The 23,606-nt window shown below is 40.0% G+C and overlaps 1 protein-coding gene across 1 annotated transcript in view; it reads left to right on the top strand.

Annotated features, from left to right (window-relative positions):
* Window positions 1-23,606, top strand: part of FAF2 (Fas associated factor family member 2) — a 40,333-nt gene that overhangs the window by 1,997 nt on the left and 14,730 nt on the right. Inside the window, exons 2-7 of the mRNA XM_020791074.3 lie at window positions 12,234-12,302; window positions 15,889-16,023; window positions 17,005-17,081; window positions 17,552-17,690; window positions 20,658-20,743; window positions 20,840-20,931. Coding sequence (XP_020646733.3) covers window positions 12,234-12,302; window positions 15,889-16,023; window positions 17,005-17,081; window positions 17,552-17,690; window positions 20,658-20,743; window positions 20,840-20,931 — 598 coding nt within the window. The remainder of the gene's footprint in view (window positions 1-12,233; window positions 12,303-15,888; window positions 16,024-17,004; window positions 17,082-17,551; window positions 17,691-20,657; window positions 20,744-20,839; window positions 20,932-23,606) is intronic.

Raw genomic sequence — 23,606 nt, 5'->3', positions numbered from 1 at the left:
TTCAAGATGAAGAGAACTCAGAAGTGGTTTCCCATTCCCTTCTTTGGCACCTTGAGGCTGTAAAGCTTGCCTATAGCTATACTGGCTCTTTTTATATTAAGCACCGTGGGGAGGAGAGTAAACTTTAATTACGTTAAATTAAATGCGTTCACTGTTTGATCTGGGCTATACCGACACAAAGTTATGCAACAGGATTTTGCCCCATATCATTTATCCTGATGAAAGGTTCTGTATCAGTCATGCACCCAATCATCTTGCACACCATATTGTGATACTGTAGTTGTCTCATAAAAATAGTGGCCCAATATAGATCTTGAGTTATATGGTTTTGTACAGCGATGTCTTGACTTACGAACTTAATACGTCCTAGAAGTTGTTCGTAAGTCAAAACAGCATTTCCCATAGGAATGCATTGAAACCCGATTAATTCGTTCCTGCTGGTTTTTGTTCTTATGTCAAGGCACGGTTTGTAAGTCAAAGCATTAATTCCCATAGGAACTAATGCAAAACAGGTTAATCCGTCCTCTACCACTAGGGGGAGAATTTTTCTTCTTTTAACCTAAGATGAACTTGGGTTTAAAAAAAAAGCAGGAAAGGAGGGAGGGAGGGAACAATGGGGAAAAGAGGAAAGAAAGAAAAAAGGTCATCACTGGAGCACACAGACCCCTCAGACAAAGGTTTGTGCTTTTAAAGACAAAAAGAGAGAAGACAGAGAGAGAAGACGATTTGGGGGAGGGGAGAGTTTTAAGTCTAAAACACACTTTAAACCCACACATTTTACAACACATTTTAAACCAAACACCATTTAAACAAAACACAATTTAAAACCAAACACCTTTTAAACCCACCCACCAACACCTTTTAAAACAAAAGAGAGGTCACACCACAGTACACAAACCCTAGGAGCCACAGAATCCAGCAACCATTATTCCAGCAAACAGACCCCCTCAGCATGGGGGGGGGGAGCATAGAGAGAGAGAAAAAACAATGTTGGGGGGGGGACTTGAGTCTAAACTCCATTTTAGAGCAAACCAGCCAGCACAGACCCTTGCCAAAAGAGCCTGCAAGACTGATCAGAGCAAAAAGCAAGGGAGGCATGCAAGAACTATTGCAAATGCACAGAAAACAAATGCAGATCAGAAATGCACAAGGCAAAAAGCAAGGGAAGCATGCAGGAACCATTGCAAAAACAAACAAGAGATGAGAAATGCAAAGAGAACAAAGCAAAAAAGCATGCAAGACACATCGAAAATGGGGGAAAACCCCCCAAAAGCAACCAAACCCCCCAAGACCCATCAGAAATGGGGGAGAAACAAAAACAAATTCCACAAGACCCATCAGAAATGGGGGAAAAAAACCTCCAAAAAGGAACCAACCAAAAAACAAACAAACCCCTCCAAGACCCATCACAGCATGGAAACATAACCACCCCCCAGCCGAAAATCATGCTGCAAAAATACCCAGAGCAGTTTTTAAGAAGTACAGTACATATAAAGCAGCACCTTACCTTAGCAGGCAACCTTCTCGAATCCCACACACTCTAACTGCCGGGCCGAAAGAGCTACAAAGAAGCAGCCTCGTTGCCACCTACAGTTAGCTATTTGAATTTCCTGCCCTCTTCCCCTGCTTTTTTCTTTTCATAAGTCAGTTCCGTTCACAAGTCAAAGCAAAATTTTGTGGATGGAGCTGTTTGTAAGTCAAAATGTTTGTAGGTCAAAGTGTTTGTAAGTCAAGGCACCTATGTACTTTCACTTTCATCTTCTAAAACATGATTATATAGTCTTGGTGAGCAGAAATTGCATTGGAAATGTCTATTTTGTGTTCAGATGCAAATAATTTCATTTTCTTTTGCATGTTTTTTTGTATTTATGTGCTACTGCTGTCTCTTTATATTTTATTGTTTAAACTACTGTGAGTAGTGCTGAAACCAACAACTGCCCCATTCTGGCAGCTTGGATAACCCTAAAAGCAGTGGAAGTAATTATTTTTAAAAATTACATCTGGAAAGAGTGCTCTGTTTTATCCTGTTGACAAGAAATTTGAGTTGAAGTATTTTGTTATAGTGGCAGTAAATGGCTTCTGTATTTGTTATTGAATTAAAAAATGTAATATCATGTTATATTACAGTAAATACTATGTGCCTATTAGCCATCAGGAATAGAAGTATTTTCAACTTTGTTGATAATGTTGTGTTCTGTCAAGTCACCTATGACTTATGGCAACCCTATGAATGAGTTCTGTCTTCAACTGTTCTGCTTAGCTCTTGTAAACTCAAAGTTATGAGGGTTTTTTCAGGGAGTCAGTCCATCTGAAAGTATTTGGTCTTTCTCTTTTTGCTTTGCCTTCAACCTTTCCCAAAATTATTGTTTTTTTTCTGGAGAATCTTGCTTCTGATTATGTGCCCAAAGTAGGATAGCCTCAGTTTCAACATGTTTGCCTTCAGAAATAGATCTGGCTTGATTTGTCCTAGGAGCCACTTGTTTATCTTTCTGGCAGTCTAGGGTACAGTGGACCCTCTACTTAAGGAATTAATCCGTATTGGAATGGTGGCTTCAAGTCGAAAAGTCTATAGGTCGAATCTCCATTGACCTACAATGCATTGAAAACTGATTAATCCCATAACCAGCGGTTTTTATTCTATTTTTGTTCCATTTTGGTTTTTTTCTGGTCTGTAAGTCGATTCTCCAGCTGCAAGTCGAATCTAAATTTTGCAGCAAGAGAAGTCTGTAACTCGAAAAGTCTGTAAGTCGAGCCGTCTGTAAGTCGAGGGTCCACTGTATCTGCAAAGTACTCCACCACACCACTTTTTAAACATACCAGTTTTTTTCCTGTCAGCTTTCTTAAGTGTTCAACTTTAAGATACAGTACATTAACACCCATACATGATGATACAAACTGTGGATGGTCTTGGTCTTCAGTGTGGATGTTGATCACATTCTTACCCTTGATCTTTTCTATTTCATTCATTGTTGCTCTTCCTAGCCTCAGTTTTCTTTTGATTTCTGGGCTGCAGTCTCCATTTGAATTGTTGATTGAACCAAGGTATACAACATCTCTATTTCTGTTTCTTCATTGTTAATGCTAAAGTTGTGTAGTTCTTCTTTAGTCATAATTTTTGTCATCTTACTCAACTCCACTCCTGCTTTGGCACTTTCTTCTTTCACTTTTGCTAAAAGTTGTTTAAGTCATTGCTGATTTTGTTTCATCATTTTGTATTATCGTTGATGATACATATATATAATAGTATTGAATGCAACATAAATGCCTTGAACATGAATCTAATTACTGTTGTATCATTCTATTTTGAAAAGCCAGTTAAAATTTTACACACTAAATTATGTCTTCAGAGAGAGAGAGTAAACTAAGACAGCCATGTTACACTGTGCTTAGATGTATAAGGGAAAAGTTATTTATTTAGCACATTAAAGCAAGACACTGAGGCTTAAATACAATTATATGCTACTAGAGTAAGCCTCTTGATTGAGACTTTACATGTTTGTGATTTTCATGTCTGTGAAAATTCAGTTCATTCAATGAGTCTGGCCTAGTGGGGATGAACTGTTGATTTTAACTCATACAGCATGGTGAAATAAAACATAGGTTGATTTTCTGAAAGTGTGTGAGAGAAAGAGTGGGTGTGAGGAACAGTGGGATCTTTCAGCTTTAAAATATAATAACAGTGGCTTTTAAAAAAGAATCTGCAGACTCTTTTGAGCACTGAAATACTGTAAAAGAAGCTCCAAAACCAAGAGCAAGTTGAAGGACCTTCATGGCAAATTAAAATGTATCTTAAGAATTATGTGATGTGCATATTTCTCCAAGAAGGATATCGCTGATGGAAAAATTACATTGTCTTCAGCCTAGTCTTGCACTATTAAGAACAGAAGATATTCATTACATTTTTATCAGACCATTCTTAAAGCATATGACTAGATAGAATGTGGCATTTATTTAAACTTGAATGAAGAATATCTTGGCATGGAGAACTGTGTTGTAAAAATACAATTGTTATTTATAGTAAACTTTTTCAACGTACTGCGCTCCAGATGTGTTGGACTGCATCCAGTGTGACTGTCAGAAAGGAGGCACAATTCAGTGTATCTAGAGGGCTCTGAGTTGGGGAGGGCTGCAGAACACTTTTTTCAATCTTGAGAAGATTACCATCTTTCTGTCACTGTGTAGGCAAACGTCTAGCCAAGCTGTTACTTCAGCCTTTAATAGGTTGGTCCAGTAAAGTAATAGAGTGAATCATTTCCCCCCAAAAAAGGAACTTGGAAGTGTCTTTGCCTTTCCTTGGCAAATGGGATGGATTTCTTTCTCCCTTTATGAATTAACATTTGAAGTGTGGCTAGAATCAATATGCTTTTTCAGAACATTCAAGTATTGTCCAAAGATATCTTCAGTTTCAGTGTACGTGATTATGTGAGAAATGTTTCTGAGTAATATTTTACAGCTCTAGGTTGCCAATCTGATCATTGCACTTGCATAAGAAAAAATTCTCCCAGACTTGGCAAAGACTTTTGTTCTGCTGGAAACCAGATGCTCTTTGCCTTGGAAACATAATTCTGTGGAATTTTCACACTGGTATGGAAATTAATTTAACAGCTAATCACATACTGCATTAAAAGCTATCTCTTATGCGCCATCAGTAAAAAAAGCTAACAAAGCTAACCGTGGTGTTAAATTCATTATCACATTTAATGTTTGTAATGCAGCTAGTTTGGGATCTTGGTATGTGAGGACACACCTCAGTTTATACTCCTCCATTGTGTTCTGTTTATACTCCTCCACTGTGTTCTGTTTATACTCCTCCACTGTGTAGCCAATTTAAAAAGTGAGGAGTGGGATGTGATATTTAGAACTAGGGTTAAGCAGTCAAATTTTGGGATAAAACTATTGTGAATTTTCACCACAAGGAAAATTTTTGCACTTGCTTTGCAAATGAGGTATATGCAAAATATATATTTTAAAAATCTTCCATTAAGAAATGTGGTGTGGTGACAATCTAGATTAAATTCTGTTTGGTTACAGTATAGAGCTTTGTTGTAGCTTTTCAGTTTCCTCAGTTAAAGGAGGAAGCACCCAGCTGAAGTACAGGGATTTCTGTGTATGTGTTGTTGCAGATGGCATAGGATATGGAGCACTGTGAATATGTTCGTCTTCAGCAGGAGGCGAACCCTGCGTTTATGCGGGAAGGAGAGTCCGCGGTGGCTCTGAAAGTTTAACATGAGTCTTTTTATAGTCTAACAAATTCAATTCAACAGTTTCAAAGGGGTCCAATAAACTCAATTCTGGTAAAATCCTATAACTGCGTACTTTTACATCTGGTGTCCTCAAACCACTTCTTACAGAGGAGCCAGTCAATCGGTCATAGGTCTCAGAGGGAGTGCTCTTCACGGTACAAACTGTCCCACAGCATGGGTGTCTCGCCCAGTCCCCCTCGCGTTGTGGACGGAGTAAAGAGGGACTGGGACGGATCATCCTCCATCCCCCACGCTGATTGTGAGGGTACACCACCACAGTCCATTCCAGTGGTTCTAGATCACTCTTCTTTGTAGGCAAACCCCTTGGGTCTGGCAACAAACCTCCTCCAATCTGTAGATTTGGAAAGTCTTTCATCAGACCCGTATCTCCTTCTTGCCTGAAAACTAGCTCTGTTTGCACTCCTCGATTCTTTCTCTCCGGCTGTCCTCCCTGTGTTAGAATTCTGAAACTTCACGTTTTCTCCTCCTCCTTTATAGCCTCCTCCCAGATAACAAGTCCAGCTCCTCCCCCCCCCCCTTTGTCAGCCAGACACACCTCTAGTGACTTTCTACATTCCACCTCCTCCTGTCCTATCTCCACCAGTATTCCCTCCACGCATCCACCAGAGGTCTGATCAGTAGAGGACAGCACACCAGCCTTCTCTCCTTCACAAGCACATATGTCGCAGTGTTGTTACCTGTGCCATTCTGGAATGTCTTTAAACTCTACAGGAATGCCTTTACAAATGAGACTGTTATAATTAGGGCTGATGAGTGTCTAAAGTTTGCTTGAGGGGGTGGGACAGGACAAATTCCTTTCAGACTTCTTGCATCGTTGATTAGAGTTACAGATGCCAGCTCCTGGACCTTGAGAGGCCACACTTACTCTTCCAGATCTAGAAACATTTTAGTAAAACAGAAGTGCAATTTATTAGGAGTGATTTTTTAAAAATATGATCTTTTTTTTCTACAAAACGGAAATATAAAATCACTTGTTTCATGCAGTAAAATTACTTATTTCAGACCTTGGCCAATAGCTGCTAAAGTGCCAGTAATTTTCCATGGTTGATGTAGGACAGTTTTTCATGGATATATGCAAGGGGCCCTTTAAGACACAGTCATGGGGAGCTTCTTTCCTGATGGTGATGCACTTACCATATTTAGCAGTTGATTTTAATGGTAATCTTTAGGCCATGGGATATGTTAACAGGAGTTAGATGATAACAGACCTCCGTGTGTTGAATTGAAATGTCTGAAAATGATGTCATATTTTTATACTCTGCTGCTGATGTTACCTTGTTTTTGTACTTTGTTGTAGAGTGGATTTGGTTTAAATAAAGTAGATTTAAATCACCATTAAAATTTTAAAAATTAACAATTTCAACTTAAAAATCAATTTTGAATTTAAATCAGTTTAATTTTTAGAAATCATTAATTTTTATCCACCTTGCTTTGTCGTGTTTTGCCATCATTTTACTGTATTGTGTATGTTTAATAGATACAAACAGCATTCAGGAATTTAGATTCATGTTCAGTGTAAAGGTGCAGTGCGTAAATAATGGTTCCATTAAAATGTAAAAAGAAGGGGAAATAAGTTAAGAGTTGGAGAGGAAGGAAGCATGATTAGATTTTTGCATGGCGGTCTATAGATACATAGTCATTTTGCATACAGGGGTAAATTCCTGGGCTTGGAATTCTTGAATGCTGTGTGCATGTCTTTGTTTCTGCCTCTGCTTTTTTGAAAGCTAGGCTGGGATGGGGAGGCAGACATTGTGAGACTAAAGTCTCCCTAGTTTTGTATAATGTGCTTATCACCAGGGAACTTAGAGACCAATGTGGAATCACTGGCATGTGATAGTAATTGTTCACTCCCTTAAAATTACCAGAATTTTCTCTATTTAAAACTAAATAAAATAGAGAAAATTCTGGTAGTTGTTTTTTTATTGTATATTTAGCAGTTTTAGTTATGCAGAAGAGTACAGATGGTTGTTTGAACTTGTAAAATTGTGAAAGGTAGCAGTATTTAAAGCATACTGAGAAGGTCAATAGTCAGAAATGTGAAAAAATACTAAGTATACATTTCTGTTCAAAATGTGACTCAGGAAGATGTCAAAATTTGTACTTTTAGGATTTGATTAATCTGTATTCTATTTCAGGGCTAAAATGAGGGGAAAAGACTTGGGATTCTGTTATCTATTAAAGAAACTACAAAAAATTGTTTCAGCATTCTAATCTGGTGATCCACTAGTTTACAGAGTGAAGCTTGTTAACCTGACATGTCCAGTGCAATTCATTGTTGAGCAAAGATGAAATCAGGAATACCAGCTAAACTGGCCAAGCGGAATGCTACAGCTTGAGGGCTGTTGAGTGGTGTCTGTGTTCCAGTATATATACTGCCAGTAAACAATAATTTTGTGGATAATCGCAAGATTTTAGAAAAAGAAAATGATGTTTGATATTAAAAATATGAACTCATCATTGCAAAGAGCAGATTTTGGATGATTCACAATTTGGGCAGCAAATACTAAAAATTTAAAACTAGAAGTACTAATGAAAATAATTAAAGCAATTTTAATCATATTGCTGTAAAACTCGAGCTAGGACATTTCATTTTAAATAAGAACATGAATAAATGAAAAATAATCCAAAGCATTTAGTTGTAGGTAAAGAGTCCTCAAACCTGAAATTACTCTTTTTTGCTTAAATGTTAAAATAATGGTAGGTCAGAAATGTATTGTAGTTTTACACAAATGTACATGCTTTGATTGAAAGGAAAAAAGTATGTGTTTTCCTTTGATACCTGTTTTGCTTGCTTGTCCTTCTATGAGTTCACAGGAAGATTGAGATCCCTGCTTATATGTGTTGCCAAGGTTGCGTTTTGTGTTCATGTAATGTGTTTTTCATCTGTTACGTACTTTTCTGCCTAGAGTAGTGTTAAGCTTTTTTCAGGTTTGTGTTACATTTCTTATGAAGGTGAGGCCATAGTGCTGAGTGAGAGAAGATGTGTGGATACATTAATGGTTTATCATTGTGTAGTGTTGCTGGGCTGTCATGGAACCGAAACACATGTAAACATACAATCATGATTTTGAAAACATTATAATTACATTTTTCATCTATAAGGGTGTCAGTAAAATTTCATCATTTGTAGCAATCATGTTTATACAAGATTATCTTTAGGAAACCCAGTAGCACAGGACACTCCAGACCATTTATTACAGTGGTACCTCGACTTACGAACTTAATCAGTATTGGAATGATGTTCGTACATCGAAACGTTTGTAAGTCGAAGTTCCATTTCCCATTGAAATGCATGGGAATGAAATTAATCCATTCCAGCATTTCAAAAGGCAAAAAAGCAGGGGGAAAGGGATGGAAATTCAAAGCCTTTTTGGCTTTGGAGGTCTCAAAGGGCTTCCTCCGATCTCAGACAATCTGCCCCTAGATCTCGAGCTGGATAAACACATTGGCAAAACAGCTACCAATTTCTCTAGACTCACAAAGAGAGTATGGCTTAATAAGAAGCTGACAGTATATACCAAGATCCAGGTCTATAGAGCCTGTGTCCTGAGTACATTCCTGTACAGTCCTGGACCCTTTGTGCACAATCAGGAGAGGAAGTTGAATATGTTCCATATGCGTTGCCTCCAACGCATTTTTGGTATCACCTGGCAGGACAAAGTTCCAAATAGCGTAGTCCTAGAATGAGCTGGAATTTTTAGCATGTATACATTACTGAAACAGTGGCGTCTACATTGGCTCGGGCATGTCGTGAGAATGGCTGATGGTCAGATTCCAAAAGATCTCCTGTACGGAGAATTAGTGCAGGGAAAGCACCTCAGAGGCAGACCAACACTGTGATATAAGGATATCTGCAAGCAGGATCTGAAGGCCTTAGGAATGGACCTCAACAGATGGGAAACCTTGACATCTGAGCGTTCAGCCTAGAGGCAGGCGTTGCATCACGACCTCTCCCAATTTGAAGAGACACTTGTTCAGCAGGTCAAGGCAAAGAGGCAGTCCTGAAACCAGCAAAATCAGGGAGCTAGAAAGGGGACAGATTGTTTTTGTCGTCAGTGTGGAAGGGATTGTCACTCTCGAATTGGCCTTCTCAGCCACATAGATGCTGTTCCAAGACCTCTCTATTCAGAGCATGTTACCATAGTCTCTCAAGACTGATGGATGCCTACACAAAACAAACTCAAAACTGCCCCCATCATTAATATTGACACTCTCCACCATTTCTTGTTTACTACCAAAATATAATCATTGTTTTAAAACATTGTTAATAGTAAGTTGGTTCTGCAGCTTGCCATTCTTTTTGTGGTACACTGCTGCCACCAGGGGCATAGACACGATCGCGCCTAAATGCCCTCTCCGTCTTAGAGCTCGTCCAGCACCCTGGTTTAGCCAGGACCTCCGAGCGCTGAAGCGTATGAGGAGAAGGCTAGAGCGTAGATGGAGGAAGAACCCAACGGATTATAACTGGATAGCTGTTAAGGTCGCAACTAACCTTTACCTGAATAAGGTAAAGACTGCATGTCGATCTTTCTTCGCTAACCGGATAAGCGAAGCGTCAAATCAGCAGGCGGAATTATTCCGTATAGTTCGTGACCTATCCAGAACTGGTTCGGGTGATAGGCCTCCCCCTAGTTTCTCACCTGACCAGTTTGCAGCCTTTTTAAAATCTAAAGTGGAGGCCATCCGCCGGAAGCTCTCTCCTTATTTGAATACAGTGAATCGAGCCGAGATGTCCAGCGCTCCGTCTTGCCCGGTAACTTTCGACACCTTTCAGTCTGTCATGCCTGATTCTATAGCCAAGGTGCTTGACTGCTGTCAAGCCACCACCTCCTCCCTTGACCCTTGCCCGGCCTGGCTAATCAAAGCAGCCAGGCCAAAAACAACAGAATGGGCCACAGCAATAATAAATGAGTCTTTCCTTGAGGGCAGGTTTCCATCTGCCCTCAAGGAGACACTCATTAGGCCTATTAGAAAGAAACTTAATATGGTGGTGGACGAGATTGGCAATTATAGGCCCGTGGCCAATGTTCCTTTCATGAGCAAAGTGGTCGAGAGGGTGGTGGCTGACCAGCTTCAGGCCCACTTGGATGAGACAGATACCCTGGATCCATTCCAGTCAGGCTTCAGGCCGCACCACAGTACAGAAACGGCATTGGTTGCCCTGTAGAATGACCTGTTGAGGGAGGCTGACAGGGGCAAAGTGTCTCTGTTGGTCCTCCTCGACATCTCGGTGGCCTTTGATACCGTTGACCATGGTATCCTCCTGGGGAGGCTCTCCGAGTTGGGAATTGGTGGCTTGGCGTTAGCCTCGCTCCGTTCCTTCCTGGAGGACTAACCGCGGAGAGTACAGCTTGGGGAGAAGGTCTCGGCCCCGTGGAATCTCAATTGTGGGGTCCCACAGGGGTCGATTATCTCCCCAATGCTGTTTAACATCTATATGAGGCCGCTGGGTGGGGTCATCAGGGGGTGTGGAGCCTCGCTTTACATCTCCTTTTCACCAACTGCAGATGATGCCGTCCTGTCCCTCCAGCGCTGCCTGGGGGCCGTACTGCAGTGGATGCAGGAAAATGGGCTGAGGCTGAACCTGGACAAGACGGAAGTTCTGAGGGTGGGCGCCCTTGGGGTTGGTGGCCTGGGTGGCTCTCTCACATTTGGGGGGGTGACCCTCGCTGCTAAGAATGGGGTTCGCAGCCTGGGGGTACACCTGGACCCGACGCTCACCATGGAAACCCAAGTGGTGTCGGTAGTTTGCACCGCCTTTTTCCACCTTTGGCGGATTGCCCGGCTGCGGCCCTACCTTGACATGGGGGCGCTCACTACCTTGGTACATGCGCTCGATATCTCAAGACTAGACCACTGTAATGCGCTCAGCGTGGGGCTACCTTTGAGGCTGATGCGGAAACTTCAAGTGGTGCAGAATGCAGCGGCCAGACTCCTTACTGGAGTGAGAAAACACCTGTTCTGGCCAAACTGCACTGGCTGCCCATCCGTTTCCGCATTGACTTCAAAGTTCTAATGCTTACCTATAAGGCCCTAAATGGTTTAGGACCTTGATACCTGGCGGAACGCCTGCTCCCACCAGGTCTACTCGGATCACCCGCATGAGTCAGGAGGTGAGGCTGAGGAGCCTGACGCCGAGGGAGGCCCAGAGGGAAAAGACACAAAGCCAGGCCTTCTCGGCGGTGGCTCCTCGCCTTTGGAACAACCTTCCTCCGGAAATTCGCGAGACCCCAACGTTGGGTACTTTCAAATGCCAACTGAAAACATGGATGTACATCCAGGCCTTCCCTCCTGCCAACTACTGATTTCTTTGCTTCGCTATTTATTATTTATTTATTCCTGCACTATTTGTTTTTGTTGTATGCTAATGTTTTTATGTGTTTTCAATTGTTTTTGATATTCTGTAAGCCGCCCAGAGTGGTAGAATATACTTTTTTTAATTTATTTAATTTATTTTATTTATATCCCGCCTATCTGGTCGTGTCAGGACCACTCTAGGCGGCTAACAACATAAAAGATATACCAGATGGCCGGGATATAAATTGAACAAAATAAATAAATTAATAAAGAGAAGAGAAGAGAATGGAAAGTGAGTGAAACTGTACCATTGGCAAAAGAATACATATCTGGCAGATAAGGAAAAAAATAGCAGTCATTGGTATTGTCACTAGGGAAAGGAAGAATTACTCAGAAGCATTTCAAAATTTAGAGCACCTTGGTTCAAAGAAAGTTAAGCACTCCTCCTTTATTAATGTCATCAAATACAAAGATTTCCTTGACCTCCCCATTCTTTTCAGGGTCCTGAGCAAAATCAAGGAAAGAAGTGTAGCATTTGTGCCCATGTATATAAATGTTAAGACATCTATAACTGTAAGTTGTGGTGGCTTAGAATGCCTTGTTCTGGTTTAATTTGTGAAGATAAATGGCTTAAATGAAAACAGTTATTCAAACCATTCTTTATCTCCCTAGGATTTGACTGGCATAGAGTCCATGGACCAATGTCGTCATACACTGGAACAACACAACTGGAATATAGAGGTACAGTATCATTTTGTCTTTCTGTCATATTGCACTGATTAAAGTAGTCACACTCTGTGTTTCCAAATTTAGCTTCTATGGGAGATGTTGGTGTCTCTCTCAAGGCAGTATTCATTATAACTGGGACCATATATAGACTCTTCTAAAATGCAGAATTCTACACCAAAATAATCTTAAATCTATAGTCTCCATATAATTTGGTTTAATATTTTTCCTTATTTTGTATACAGTGGCACCCTGCTTAACGATTACCCTGCTCCACGATGAAATCGCTTAACGATGAGGTTTTTGCGATCGCAATAGCAATCGCAAAACAATGTTTAAATAGGGAAAATACGCTTGATGATGATCAGTTCCATGCTTCGGGAACCAATTTTTCGCTTAACAACGATCAAAACACCTGATCATCAGGTTTTCGTAATGGCCGCCCGCTGTTCAAAATGGCTCCCTGCTGTGTTTAGGGCAGATTTTTCGCTTTACAGTGGGGTCTCTACTTAAGATCGTCTCTACTTAAGAACAATCCAACTTAAGAACAGCTCCATTTGCTAAATTTTGCTTCTACTTGAGAACAGAAATCCAAGATAAGAACAGGAAAAAAAAACCTTTCCTGTTCTTTTTTTAACCTTAGGTCATCTTAGGTTAAAAAAAATTCTCCCCCTAGTGGTAGAGTACGTATTAACCAGCTTTGCATTAGTTCCTATGGGAACTAATGCTTCAATGTACGAACACACCTCTACATAACAAAAAAACAGCCAGAACAGATTAATTGGTTTTCAGTCCATTCCTATGGGAAATTTTGCTTCAACTTAAGAACGTTTCAACTTAAGAACACCATTCCAAAATGGATTAAGTTCTTAAGTAGAGGTTCCACTGTAGTTTCTATGGACAGAAAAGAGCAGATACAGATTAAATGGTTTTCATTGCATTCTTATGGGAAATGCAGATTCAACATAAGAACTTTTCAACTTGAGAACCACCTTCCAATACGGATTAAGTTCTTAAGTAGAGACCCCACTGTACAGGCACCGGAAAATGGCCACCCTGTGGAAGATCTTCACTGGACTCTGAGGTATTTCGCCCATTGGAACGCATTGAGTTGTTTTCAATGCATTTCAATAGGCTTTTTACTTTTGCTTGACGACAATTTCGTTCTATAGCGATTTTGCTGGAACGGATTATCATTGTCAAGCAAGGCACCACTGTAATTCTGTAATTTTGTTGCCTCAAGCAGTTGAGGCAATTTGCTCTGCAAAACATTGTAGCTTTGCCCTGCTGCTGACCATAAGAAATCTTACTCATTTGTCTCTTATGTTTCAAGCATGTTCTTACTTATTTTTCAGCATACTACATTGGTTTGTTTTTATTTATGTGTGTGTCTGTAATTGAAAACTAAGATTTTCAAGAAGCTGGATTTGTGCGCTGTTTGATATAAGTTTGCATTTCTTTAAATTCAGTAGAATTAATTCCATGAAACTTTAAAAATTCTTTGATTACTAAATCAAATATTTCTAATTAATTGATAAACAAATAACAAAACAAAAAATCCAACATTGGATACTAAAAAAAAATTTAGGCATAAAATTCAAGAAAAGGTGATCAACTATCCAGATAAGTATCTATGTAATTGCCATCTTTGTCGTACCACTCAACTGTTAAAAAACCTGTGATGTCTGAAGTAGACTTGTCCATGAAATCTCACATAAAAAAAAATATAAAAGTTACTCTTTAGGTGCCACCAGATTTTTATCTTTCTATTTGTATTTTGCTTTTACCTGTAATGCTTGCACAGAATAACATGGCTACCCCTTCTACAACTACAGCAAGACAATATGATGCCCTCCCAATCCCGTATACAAGCAAGTAGAAGCGAAAGATGCGTGTGGTTTTTTGTTTTTTAGTAATAGAACTATTGGTTCTTCAGCTGTAGTGTTTGAATGTAGTTCCCACATGAACTTGCGCAGGTCTGAGATCCTCAAAGTACACTCGTCTCTCACTCCAATCATTTTCACCGGCATTTTCAGTGTAGACATGAAAAGGCACTTTTCAACGGCTGTTCCCAGACTATGGGACTCCCTTTGAAGATGCTCAACCTTTACTGGCCCCCTCTCCCAGTTTCTTTCATAGGCAAAAACATTTTTATTCAGGCAGGCTTTGGGCAGCTGACTGAGGAAGGACTTTTTAATGGTAGGGGAATGCTGTACTTTTTTACTGATGTGCTTTGAATTGCTTTTAATTCAGTTGTTTCACTATGATTTATTCAGGTGCATTTTAGTATTTTGATATTTTGTGTTTCCATTTTTAATCATGTTGAAAGGCAGGATATAAAAAACACGAATCAATAAATGAATGAATAATGTTTCATGAATTTTGACAATGCCATACAGTATTTTAATAATTGAAACATAGCTTACTAGGTGTTATGTGACTCATTAAATATTTCTGAAGGGGCTATCTTTGGTACATAAGTTGCTTTTCTTCTAGCTGAATTGCTGTGATACAGCTCCATATGTTTTGGAATCATTTTTAGTTAACTGAATTTTAAGGCAGCAGTGGGAAAAGTGGGTAGATGTGCCATACCTTGATTATTATTATTTTTTTAATTTGAAAACATGAAAGTCTCCTTGTGCACTCTAGAAGTTTGGGAGGCTGTTTTTCAATGTTATGACTCCCCCAGCACCCTTGTCCTCAAATTTATTTTTTTATGGGTGGTTATATTTGTTTTATAAAAAGGGGCCATTGAAGAGCATGAGGGGAGCTTTTCAGTTAAGTAGCACTTTTGAAAGAAAATATTCTAGGGTTAGATGAAACACGAGAGCAGATGCAGCCATTCAGTTACCAGGGATTGATATTTGTGGCCCTCAGACATATGGATGATGCCTATTTCTGTTCCATAGTTCCATATTTAAAATAATTTTAAATAACATGGTGAGCAATTAAGCTATTACATTTTCTGTTACATTGGATCCTTCAGGAGAAAGGTGGCATACAGTATAAGTATTTTAAATAAACAAGCAAATAAATTTTATTCTGTGTAATGATTTTCTTTTTTTAAACTTTCTTATGCTGTGTCATTTATCTTCTTACCTGCTTGCTTGAAAGTATCCTGAGTTACCATATTACTGCTGTTCCTGCTTCATGACATGCTTTTGCCTTTCTAATTGGAGCATTGCCTTACAAAACATAATTATTGCTTATGTTTTCAGGACAGTAGCCAGAATCCTGATGCTGATTTGCACCTGTTTAAAGGAAATAATATCGTTTATGATAGCATATTGCTACTAATTAAATAAGTGCTAGCTGGATTCATGGGCCCATGCGTGTATTCAGACACATACCCAGGAACACAACCAGCAGCTCATTAATGAGCTGGCAGTTAGCTACCAAGGCTTATGTGATTTTCCTTATGTGATTTCCACAAGGATAAATTTGCAATAGGGTTCTATCTAACATCTTTCTGGACTGCTTAGCAGCAGTGTTCTTTAGGGGCCCAAGTTAATTCTTTGACACCTAAGGAGTAATCATCACTTTTTTAGTGCAAGTGTACTATAATACTGTAACTTGTCTTTTTATTGTCCTCTCTCGACAGGCAGCTGTCCAGGACCGGTTGAATGAACAGGAGGGTGTCCCAAGTGTCTTCAATCCACCACCTTCTCGACCGTTACAGGTCAACACTGCTGACCACAGGATCTACAGCTATGTTGTTTCAAGACCGCAACCAAGGGCAGGTTATTTTATCATGTGGCTTAGATTGACTACTACAGGGCAATTTCTCTGTGACTAATATTATGATAATAATATAATTGTGTTCCATCTAGTCAGTTCTGATTTATATGGATCCTTTTCAGGGTTGTCTAGGTAGAAGGTACTCAGAAGTGGTTTACCATTCCTTTTTTCTGGGGGCATTCTTGGACTTGTGCAACTTGCCCAAGACCGCACAGGCTGGCTCTTCTGGGATTCACAGTAGGGGATTAAACTCCCAACCTCCAGCTCCGCAGCCAGATATCTAACTCAGTGAGTTATCCAGCCAGCTAATAGTTTCAATGAGAGAACAAACAGAAGAAAGATAATTATTGCGGGTATCCAGTGTTTTAGAGACTTTAAATGTTTAGCTGGGATGTGATTTTCTTTCTTAAGAGGTCTGATAAATATCTTTTTGTAAATATCCATAATGGTGTGATTCATTTTCATATGCTACTAAAAAAACATAAAAGCAAAACAGCTTTTCCATCTGCATCCTTGCCTGAAAATGTTTAGCATTACTGTTCATAAGTGACAGTATCAATGGCTCTTCGTGTATAGTTTATCTGTGGAGCTGGTTAAAACCTCTTTGATTATCAGAGACTGTTATTCTGGATGTGTATGGGAAGGGGGGGCAGATTAAATAGCCCTTAGCTAAAAATGTTTGAATGCTTACTGGTTTGGAAATTGCTTCCATTACTTAAAAAAAACACCTCCTGGAATTTAAAATATATCTGGCAGCTGAGTCTTAGCTTGCTTTTTAGTATGTCCCAAGCTGGGGGGAAAAGTAGGGTAAAGCTTTTATTGAGCACTTAATATAATCCTGCCACGTTTTTTTTTTTTTTTTGAATATTTTGCTTCAAATTTAAAAATGGCAAGTCAGTGGTTTCTGTACTGAAATCTTCTTTGAGCAAAAGGCATTAAGTCTAAAGTACTGAACCTAACTTCCTTTTTGTCATTTCAGGGCTTGTTAGGCTGGGGTTACTATTTGATAATGCTTCCATTCCGATTTACATATTATACATTACTTGATATATTTAGGTAAGTCTGTGTTTTGTTCATGTTGGTATATATTGGACATACTGCTTTGCTGTCACCCACTTTCAAAAGTGATTAATTCTCCATAGCTTGGAGGGGAAAGATGTAGATGCAGAGTAATTGGTGTGAAATGACTCTGCATCTACATCTTTTCTTGGTCTGCTCAGAACAGATAGGGCCTTTGGAATCTTGTAGAAATATTGGGCTAAGTAGTGTGAAAGACGCATTTTTAAATTTAAAGCAAATAAATACAATCGTAACATTGAATGGCAAACAAATCTGTGTTAAGAGTTCGTGGGAATACTGTATAGATTTTTTTTCTTTGCAAGATCCACACCAGTAGACCAGGAGAATCCTAGAATTGTTAAAAAATTAATAAAAAGTAGAGCACTTAAGTCTGTAGTCATTCTGCTCATGTTTTTAAGGTGTGAGGTGTCTAGCAAGCTGATATTTCTATCTTACATGCTTCCTAGGTTTGCTTTGCGTTTCATACGCCCTGATCCTCGTAGTCGGGTCACTGACCCTGTGGGTGACATTGTTTCATTTATTCATATGTTTGAAGAAAAATATGGAAGAGTACATCCTGTCTTCTACCAGGGAACATACAGCCAGGTTAGTGCTAGTAACTTACTTAATTGGGTTTGTTCCATTGGTGTTATTTGTCTTGAAATTTGGATTCTTGCTAAAGAAATCTTGAAGCAGAATTGCAAGATTTTAAAACTGGAAATTTTGAAGTCATAAAAATAATTGCTTTCCACATTGTGTTTCCCCCTCCAAAAAAATAACCATTTGGGGAAAATTAACACATATGCAATGTTTATCTTCATCACTTATTTTACTGCTTCCAGAAGAAGTATAAAGAATATAAAGACTTCCATTCTTAACTTGACATATAAAATTTTTCTATTACACATGTTTGTGAAATTTTAAAATATAAAAAGTTTAGTTTTATATAGGAGTACAGTGGTGCCTCGCATAACGAGCGCCCCGTTGAACGACGAATCCGCATAGTGATTCGTTTTTTGCGATCGCATTGCAATGTTTCCTATGGGGGAAAATCGCTTTGCGATTTTTCCCCATAGGCCCCTGGCAGGTGCGTCGCATCATCCACAGGCGAGGTCTCTCCCGCGGCCACTCTGAAGCACCAGCCAGCATTTTCGGGGCAGGTGCTCAGAGCGGCCGTGGGCAAGGTTTCTCCCGCGGCTGCTCTGAAGTGCCGGGCGGCCGGCATTTTCTCCTTTGGTTGCAAGCATTGCTTGGAAGGGGGGAGACGATTCCTCCCTGGCATGCCGGCTTGCTTCCGAAGCCAAAAAGGCAGGGAGAAAGTGCGGGAAGTTCAAACGTCCCGCATTTTCTCACTGCCTTTTTGGCTTCAGAGAGCTCTGAAGCCGCCCATCGCGGCGGTGGGGACCCCCAGGGAGGTCTCCCAGGGCTTGCACACCACCATGGGAGACCTCCCTGGGGGTCCTCGCTGCTGCGATCGGTGCCTTCAGAGGTTTCAAAGGGCTTTCCCCGACATTGGAGGAAGCCCTTTGAAACTCCAAAGGCAGCGGAGCACCGGGCGGCTAGAGCAGGCCGGGCCCCTGGCCACTCGCCCCCGGCTGCGCGGAACCAGTGGAGGGGTGGGAGGCTTCAGACTAGTAAGTCCTTTTTTAAAAAAAATTCTGTGTGGGTTTTGGAGGGTGGGTTTGGCCTAGTGGGTTATGTTTGTGGTTTGTGTGTGTGTGTGTGTTTTTTTTCCTGCTGCATTTTTGCCGCGAGCGCTTCGGCTGTGTGAAAATGGGGGCTTTGGTCCTCCCAAAGGCCCCATTTTCACACAGCTGATCGACGGTTCCAAAATGGCCGCCGCAACCATTTTCGCTGCCCTCGCTTACCGAGGCGGTGAAAATGGCGGCCGGATGGAGGATTCCCGCTTAGCGGTAAGTTTTCCCCCCATAGGAACGCATTAAACAAAGTTTAATGCGTTCCTATGGGGTTTTTCCATCTGTGTAACAATATTTCCGGATAGCGACGATTAATCCGGAACGGATTAACATCGCTGTGCGGGGCACCACTGTATTGTGAACATACTCTGTACTAAAGAGAGGCATATAGACTGGTGGGCCCTATGCAGTGCAGTCCAGAAGAAATTAAGCTCCTATTACATCTTCTCTTGTGAAGGTGGAAGCACCCACTAGATCCAAACCTTTATCTGGGAAATTTATGAGAATAGGGATTGTTGTTTTCTTGTTCTACAGACTATCATATATACAGATCTTTGAGTAATAGTTTCTCACATTTTGAATGTGTAAAACCTTGTAAAAAGAAGTTAATTCCAAAAGAAAATATTTCACTTGAATGTTCTGTGCTTTCCAAAGTTTCCATTTTTCTCCTGGAAAAATATGAAGATGTGTCTTTAAAGGGAGAAAACACTTTTCTGTGTTTTTTCAGATTTTTACTAGACTTCACATCTTTGCACAAATACATGGTGGGCAACTTGTCACTTGCAGTGGTGGGGTATACAGGAACTGCTGTCCAAGAGTAGTGATCTGACTTAAGTACTTAATTGACACACCTGTTATTGTTGCCTTTTTAAAAACAGAGCATGGGAAATGAAAGTCCTGAGCCAGAAATTTTACTTCCAGGTGTGCTCCTAGACAGGTTGTGTCTAAGTGGATTTTAAAAGTTCACACTGAAGCAAATCTGTTAGTCCTTAGGGTTGCTGTGGCATTTTGTTATTTGTTTCTCTCAATGTCTCTTTCTTTTTTTTCCACTTTAATTTTGTCAGCAACCCTCGGACAAACTGACATGTAAACTAGAGAGGTTATAGAAAGCAGCTACCTGACTGAAGGCCATGTCCAGATTTAGTCAGAGTATTTGTTCTAGAACAGTATTGCTTGACAAGCAAGCACATCCTTAGATCTTCTGTACAGCAGGATGCTATGAAATCCTTGGCAATCTTTTATGAAATATGCTAGAATCTATATTAAATAGAGGTTTAAGCGAGAAATATGTGATCTGTTTTTGCAGAAGTGGATTCAGGGTAGACGTTTTCTATTAATGAGAGTCCTGGCCTCTCATTTTTAACTTCTGTTTTGTATAACAAACCTTTGCACAATGTGTCTTCTTAAACTAATGTAGTATTTGGAGCAACATTCCCTCTAACTTTCTACAGTGCTGGGTGGGTTCCCACCTGTGCACATGGGCTTCCAGCCACACCCAGGAGCAAATGGGTGGCAATATTGACTCAGCTGCACGGCCTTGATCCAGTGCAGCTTAGAGGGAACATTGGTTTGGAGCAAAGAAACTGGATATATTGGAAAGATGAATTGCCTGTTAGCAGGTCCTTCTGTGTGCAAGACAGCTTGAATCATATCTGTCACATCACCTTGTTAACTAAATTGACACATCAGAGAAAATAAAGGAAGTATTTACAGGTTGCCTCTAAGTTTTACGAGTAGTAGTATTTATTATGTATTGGAGAGAGACAGTGAAAATAAAATCACATATACTTTTGTCTTTTATGAATTTTTTTTCTCTTTAAAATAATTAAGTTTGAAAATGCTAATTAAAAACATCTTTTATGTTCTTTCTCCCAAGGCACTGAATGATGCAAAGAGGGAGCTACGTTTCCTCCTCGTTTACCTTCATGGTGATGACCATCAAGACACTGATGAATTTTGTCGGTGCGTTAGTTTGAAGGGTTTTTTGAAAAAATAAATTGAGATGTGTGGATTCTCAGAATTTCTTCAAATGACTTGTTTTTTATCATCTCCCTACAGGAACACACTCTGTGCACCAGAAGTTATCTCTCTTATAAATACCAGGATGCTTTTCTGGGCTTGTTCCACAAATAAACCAGAAGGATATAGAGGTAAGTGTCTAGCTCAGCCTTGATCGAACTGTTAAAAACTTCTGCTGCAAAATACTGCAGCCTGACTACTGATTGGTGTTGGTTACAGGGAGCATATAACTCCTCTGTTACAGTAGCTTCACCGACTACCATCTGTTACTGAGCTCAATTCAAAGTACTGGTTGTGACCTATAAAGCCCTATATGCTTTGGTCCAAACTATAATCTTCCTAAGATCGTCCAGGGAGGCCATTCTCTGAGTCCCATCACCTTTACAGATAAGTTTGACAGGGACTCAAGAGCAGGTCTTCTCATTGGTTGACCCTTGGTTATGAAACCCTCAGGAGGCTAGCCTGAGCCTCTTTCCAGCAGAAAGTAAAATATTGTTATTCCAACAAGTTTTCAGAGGGTAATAACTAATTTTAATACAGCTAGTTGCCCAGCATTCACTGTGAATATATATTGTTTTAATGTGTTTTTAAACATTTTAATTTTAAAAAATGTTTTATATGATTTTAATGATTCTTGGTTTAATTGTTTTTAAATTGCTGCTTATGTATTTATTTCTTGTTTTTTTTAATTTATGAGCATCTGTGAATCCCACTGTTGGGAGAAAGGAAATTAAAAAACTTTATTTATTTATTTTATTTTATTTTATTTATATCCCACCTATCTGGTCGGGTCAGGACCACTCTAGGGGGCAAATAACCAAATCCCAATCATATTATATAGAAGTACAGGTCACTGGAATATTGGAATTACCAAAGTGTGCATTTGAGTCCAAGTTGAAATCTCATGCATCTGTCCTAGAGAAGACATCCCACTGAACATAGTGGGGCATACTGCAAATAAACATATTTAGGAAGCTGAATAAATTATTTGCATTGTTCTTTGTTGCAGATAGTGAAAATCATAGTAGGGGTCTGTTCTTTCATGCTTTTGGACTGCAACACCCGAAATTCTCCAAGAATTCCCCAGGCAGAATTTTGAAGTTGCAGTCCACAAACATAGGCTTCTAGATTTCACAACCCTGCCCCAGAGAAGGATTTTTAGGTTGTTTATCTCTGATGCTGCTGTGCTCCCCCTCTATCTGTTCTTACTTTAAAAAGAAGAAGGCTGCCACAGTGCTTCCTGGGAGTCATGGTTCTTCAGGAAGTGCCCTCTATATAGCCTAATGGGTTCACAACTCTCTGTGTCCTTTTCCCATCCACCCAGTATCCTTTGTTTATTTTCCCTAAACACAAGTCCACCCTCTGGATGCATTTCCTCACTTCACGCTGCCACCAGGTTTTATTCCCTCAATACCAAATAGGTAGATCTTAGACATGTGCTGCCAATACAACAGATTTATTGATCTTTTAGTTGTTATGCAAATCACAGGAGAAAATCACAGATGTTTAGGCTTATTCATTAAATATCGTTTGCTTTCATGTTGATTTGAATGTGTATTTATTCACTGTTACAATATTCTTTGCCTATCTATTTATTCCCTGTGCTTTTGAACTCTTTCCTATTCTCTAGCTTTCCAACTTTCTAATCTCTCTTTAAACTTTCTCAATTCAATCTCCTAACTCTCTCTGTTCAATTCCCTATCTCCAACCTCTTTTCTCCAACTCCCCTCCCTGTTTAACTGTTTTTTTGGTTCCGCCCCACCCACCCAGCCCCATCCTATCATAGGCTTCTGCCCTTGAGCTCTCCATGATGGACAGGCGTGATGTGGGGGTTCCATCACAGTCCTATTCACCCAGGAGAGTCTGATCACTGCTGTTTGGTCATGTGACCAGTAGGGGTTGGGCTCTCTGGCATGGAGGATTCTGGGAGTTGTAGCTTTGCTGCCTTAATCTCTATAGAAGAGGATATATGACCAAAAAACTTGATTCCCATGAAACATCAGGCACCATTCCTTTTAAAAAAAATTAAGTATGGTGGCATGCAACAGTGTCAGAGATAAATAAACTGAAAGTCTTTCTCTGTTGGGGGGGGGGCAAAATGGAGAATTCCATTTGTGTTTGGAAGCTTTGACTCTCAGAATTCTGGCTTAGGAGTTCTTAGAGAATTCTGGTTGTTGCAGTCCAAAAACATGAAAAAAATCACATCTCTATTAGATATCAGTGTCTGAACAGATATTTTCAGGAAGGGAGCATACATACTCAGGTAAATGCTTGAGGTAACATATCTTGGTCTCCCTGAAACATTGAAAGTGAAGAAACTACAAGGTCCAGATGGAAGCCACTCAAATGTTCTTACAGAACTCAAATGTGAAATTGTTGAACAGAAAATATGTAACGTTGCCCTAAGGTAAGTTTCTGTACCAGAGGGGAATGATCAGCGTAAAAAATAGATCAGGTCAGCAAATCCAAGAAATTACAGACTTGTTAGCTTAACATTTGCTCCAGATAAATGTGTGAAAAAATTATATTCAGTTAGATGTAGACAGTAGGGCAGCTGTGTTTACTATCGACACCAGATTGTCTAGGATGGTTAAAACAAAGAGATTGCAAAGAGTTTCAGAAGGCTCTCCAAACTAGGAGAAGAGGCACATATGTATGCATGCATATATGCTGATAGGGTTTGGTGACTAACCAAAGAAGGGATCTTGCTGGTAGGTTACTGAGTGAAACTATCACCTAGTCCAGTGGTTCTTAACCTTCACCACCAGCCTTCACCACCAGCTGTGCTGGCCGGGGTTTCTGGGAG

The sequence above is a fragment of the Pogona vitticeps genome, chromosome 2 (assembly GCF_051106095.1).
Source record: "Pogona vitticeps strain Pit_001003342236 chromosome 2, PviZW2.1, whole genome shotgun sequence".
Taxonomy (NCBI): domain Eukaryota; kingdom Metazoa; phylum Chordata; class Lepidosauria; order Squamata; family Agamidae; genus Pogona; species Pogona vitticeps.
This window is presented reverse-complemented; position numbering and strand designations above follow the sequence as displayed.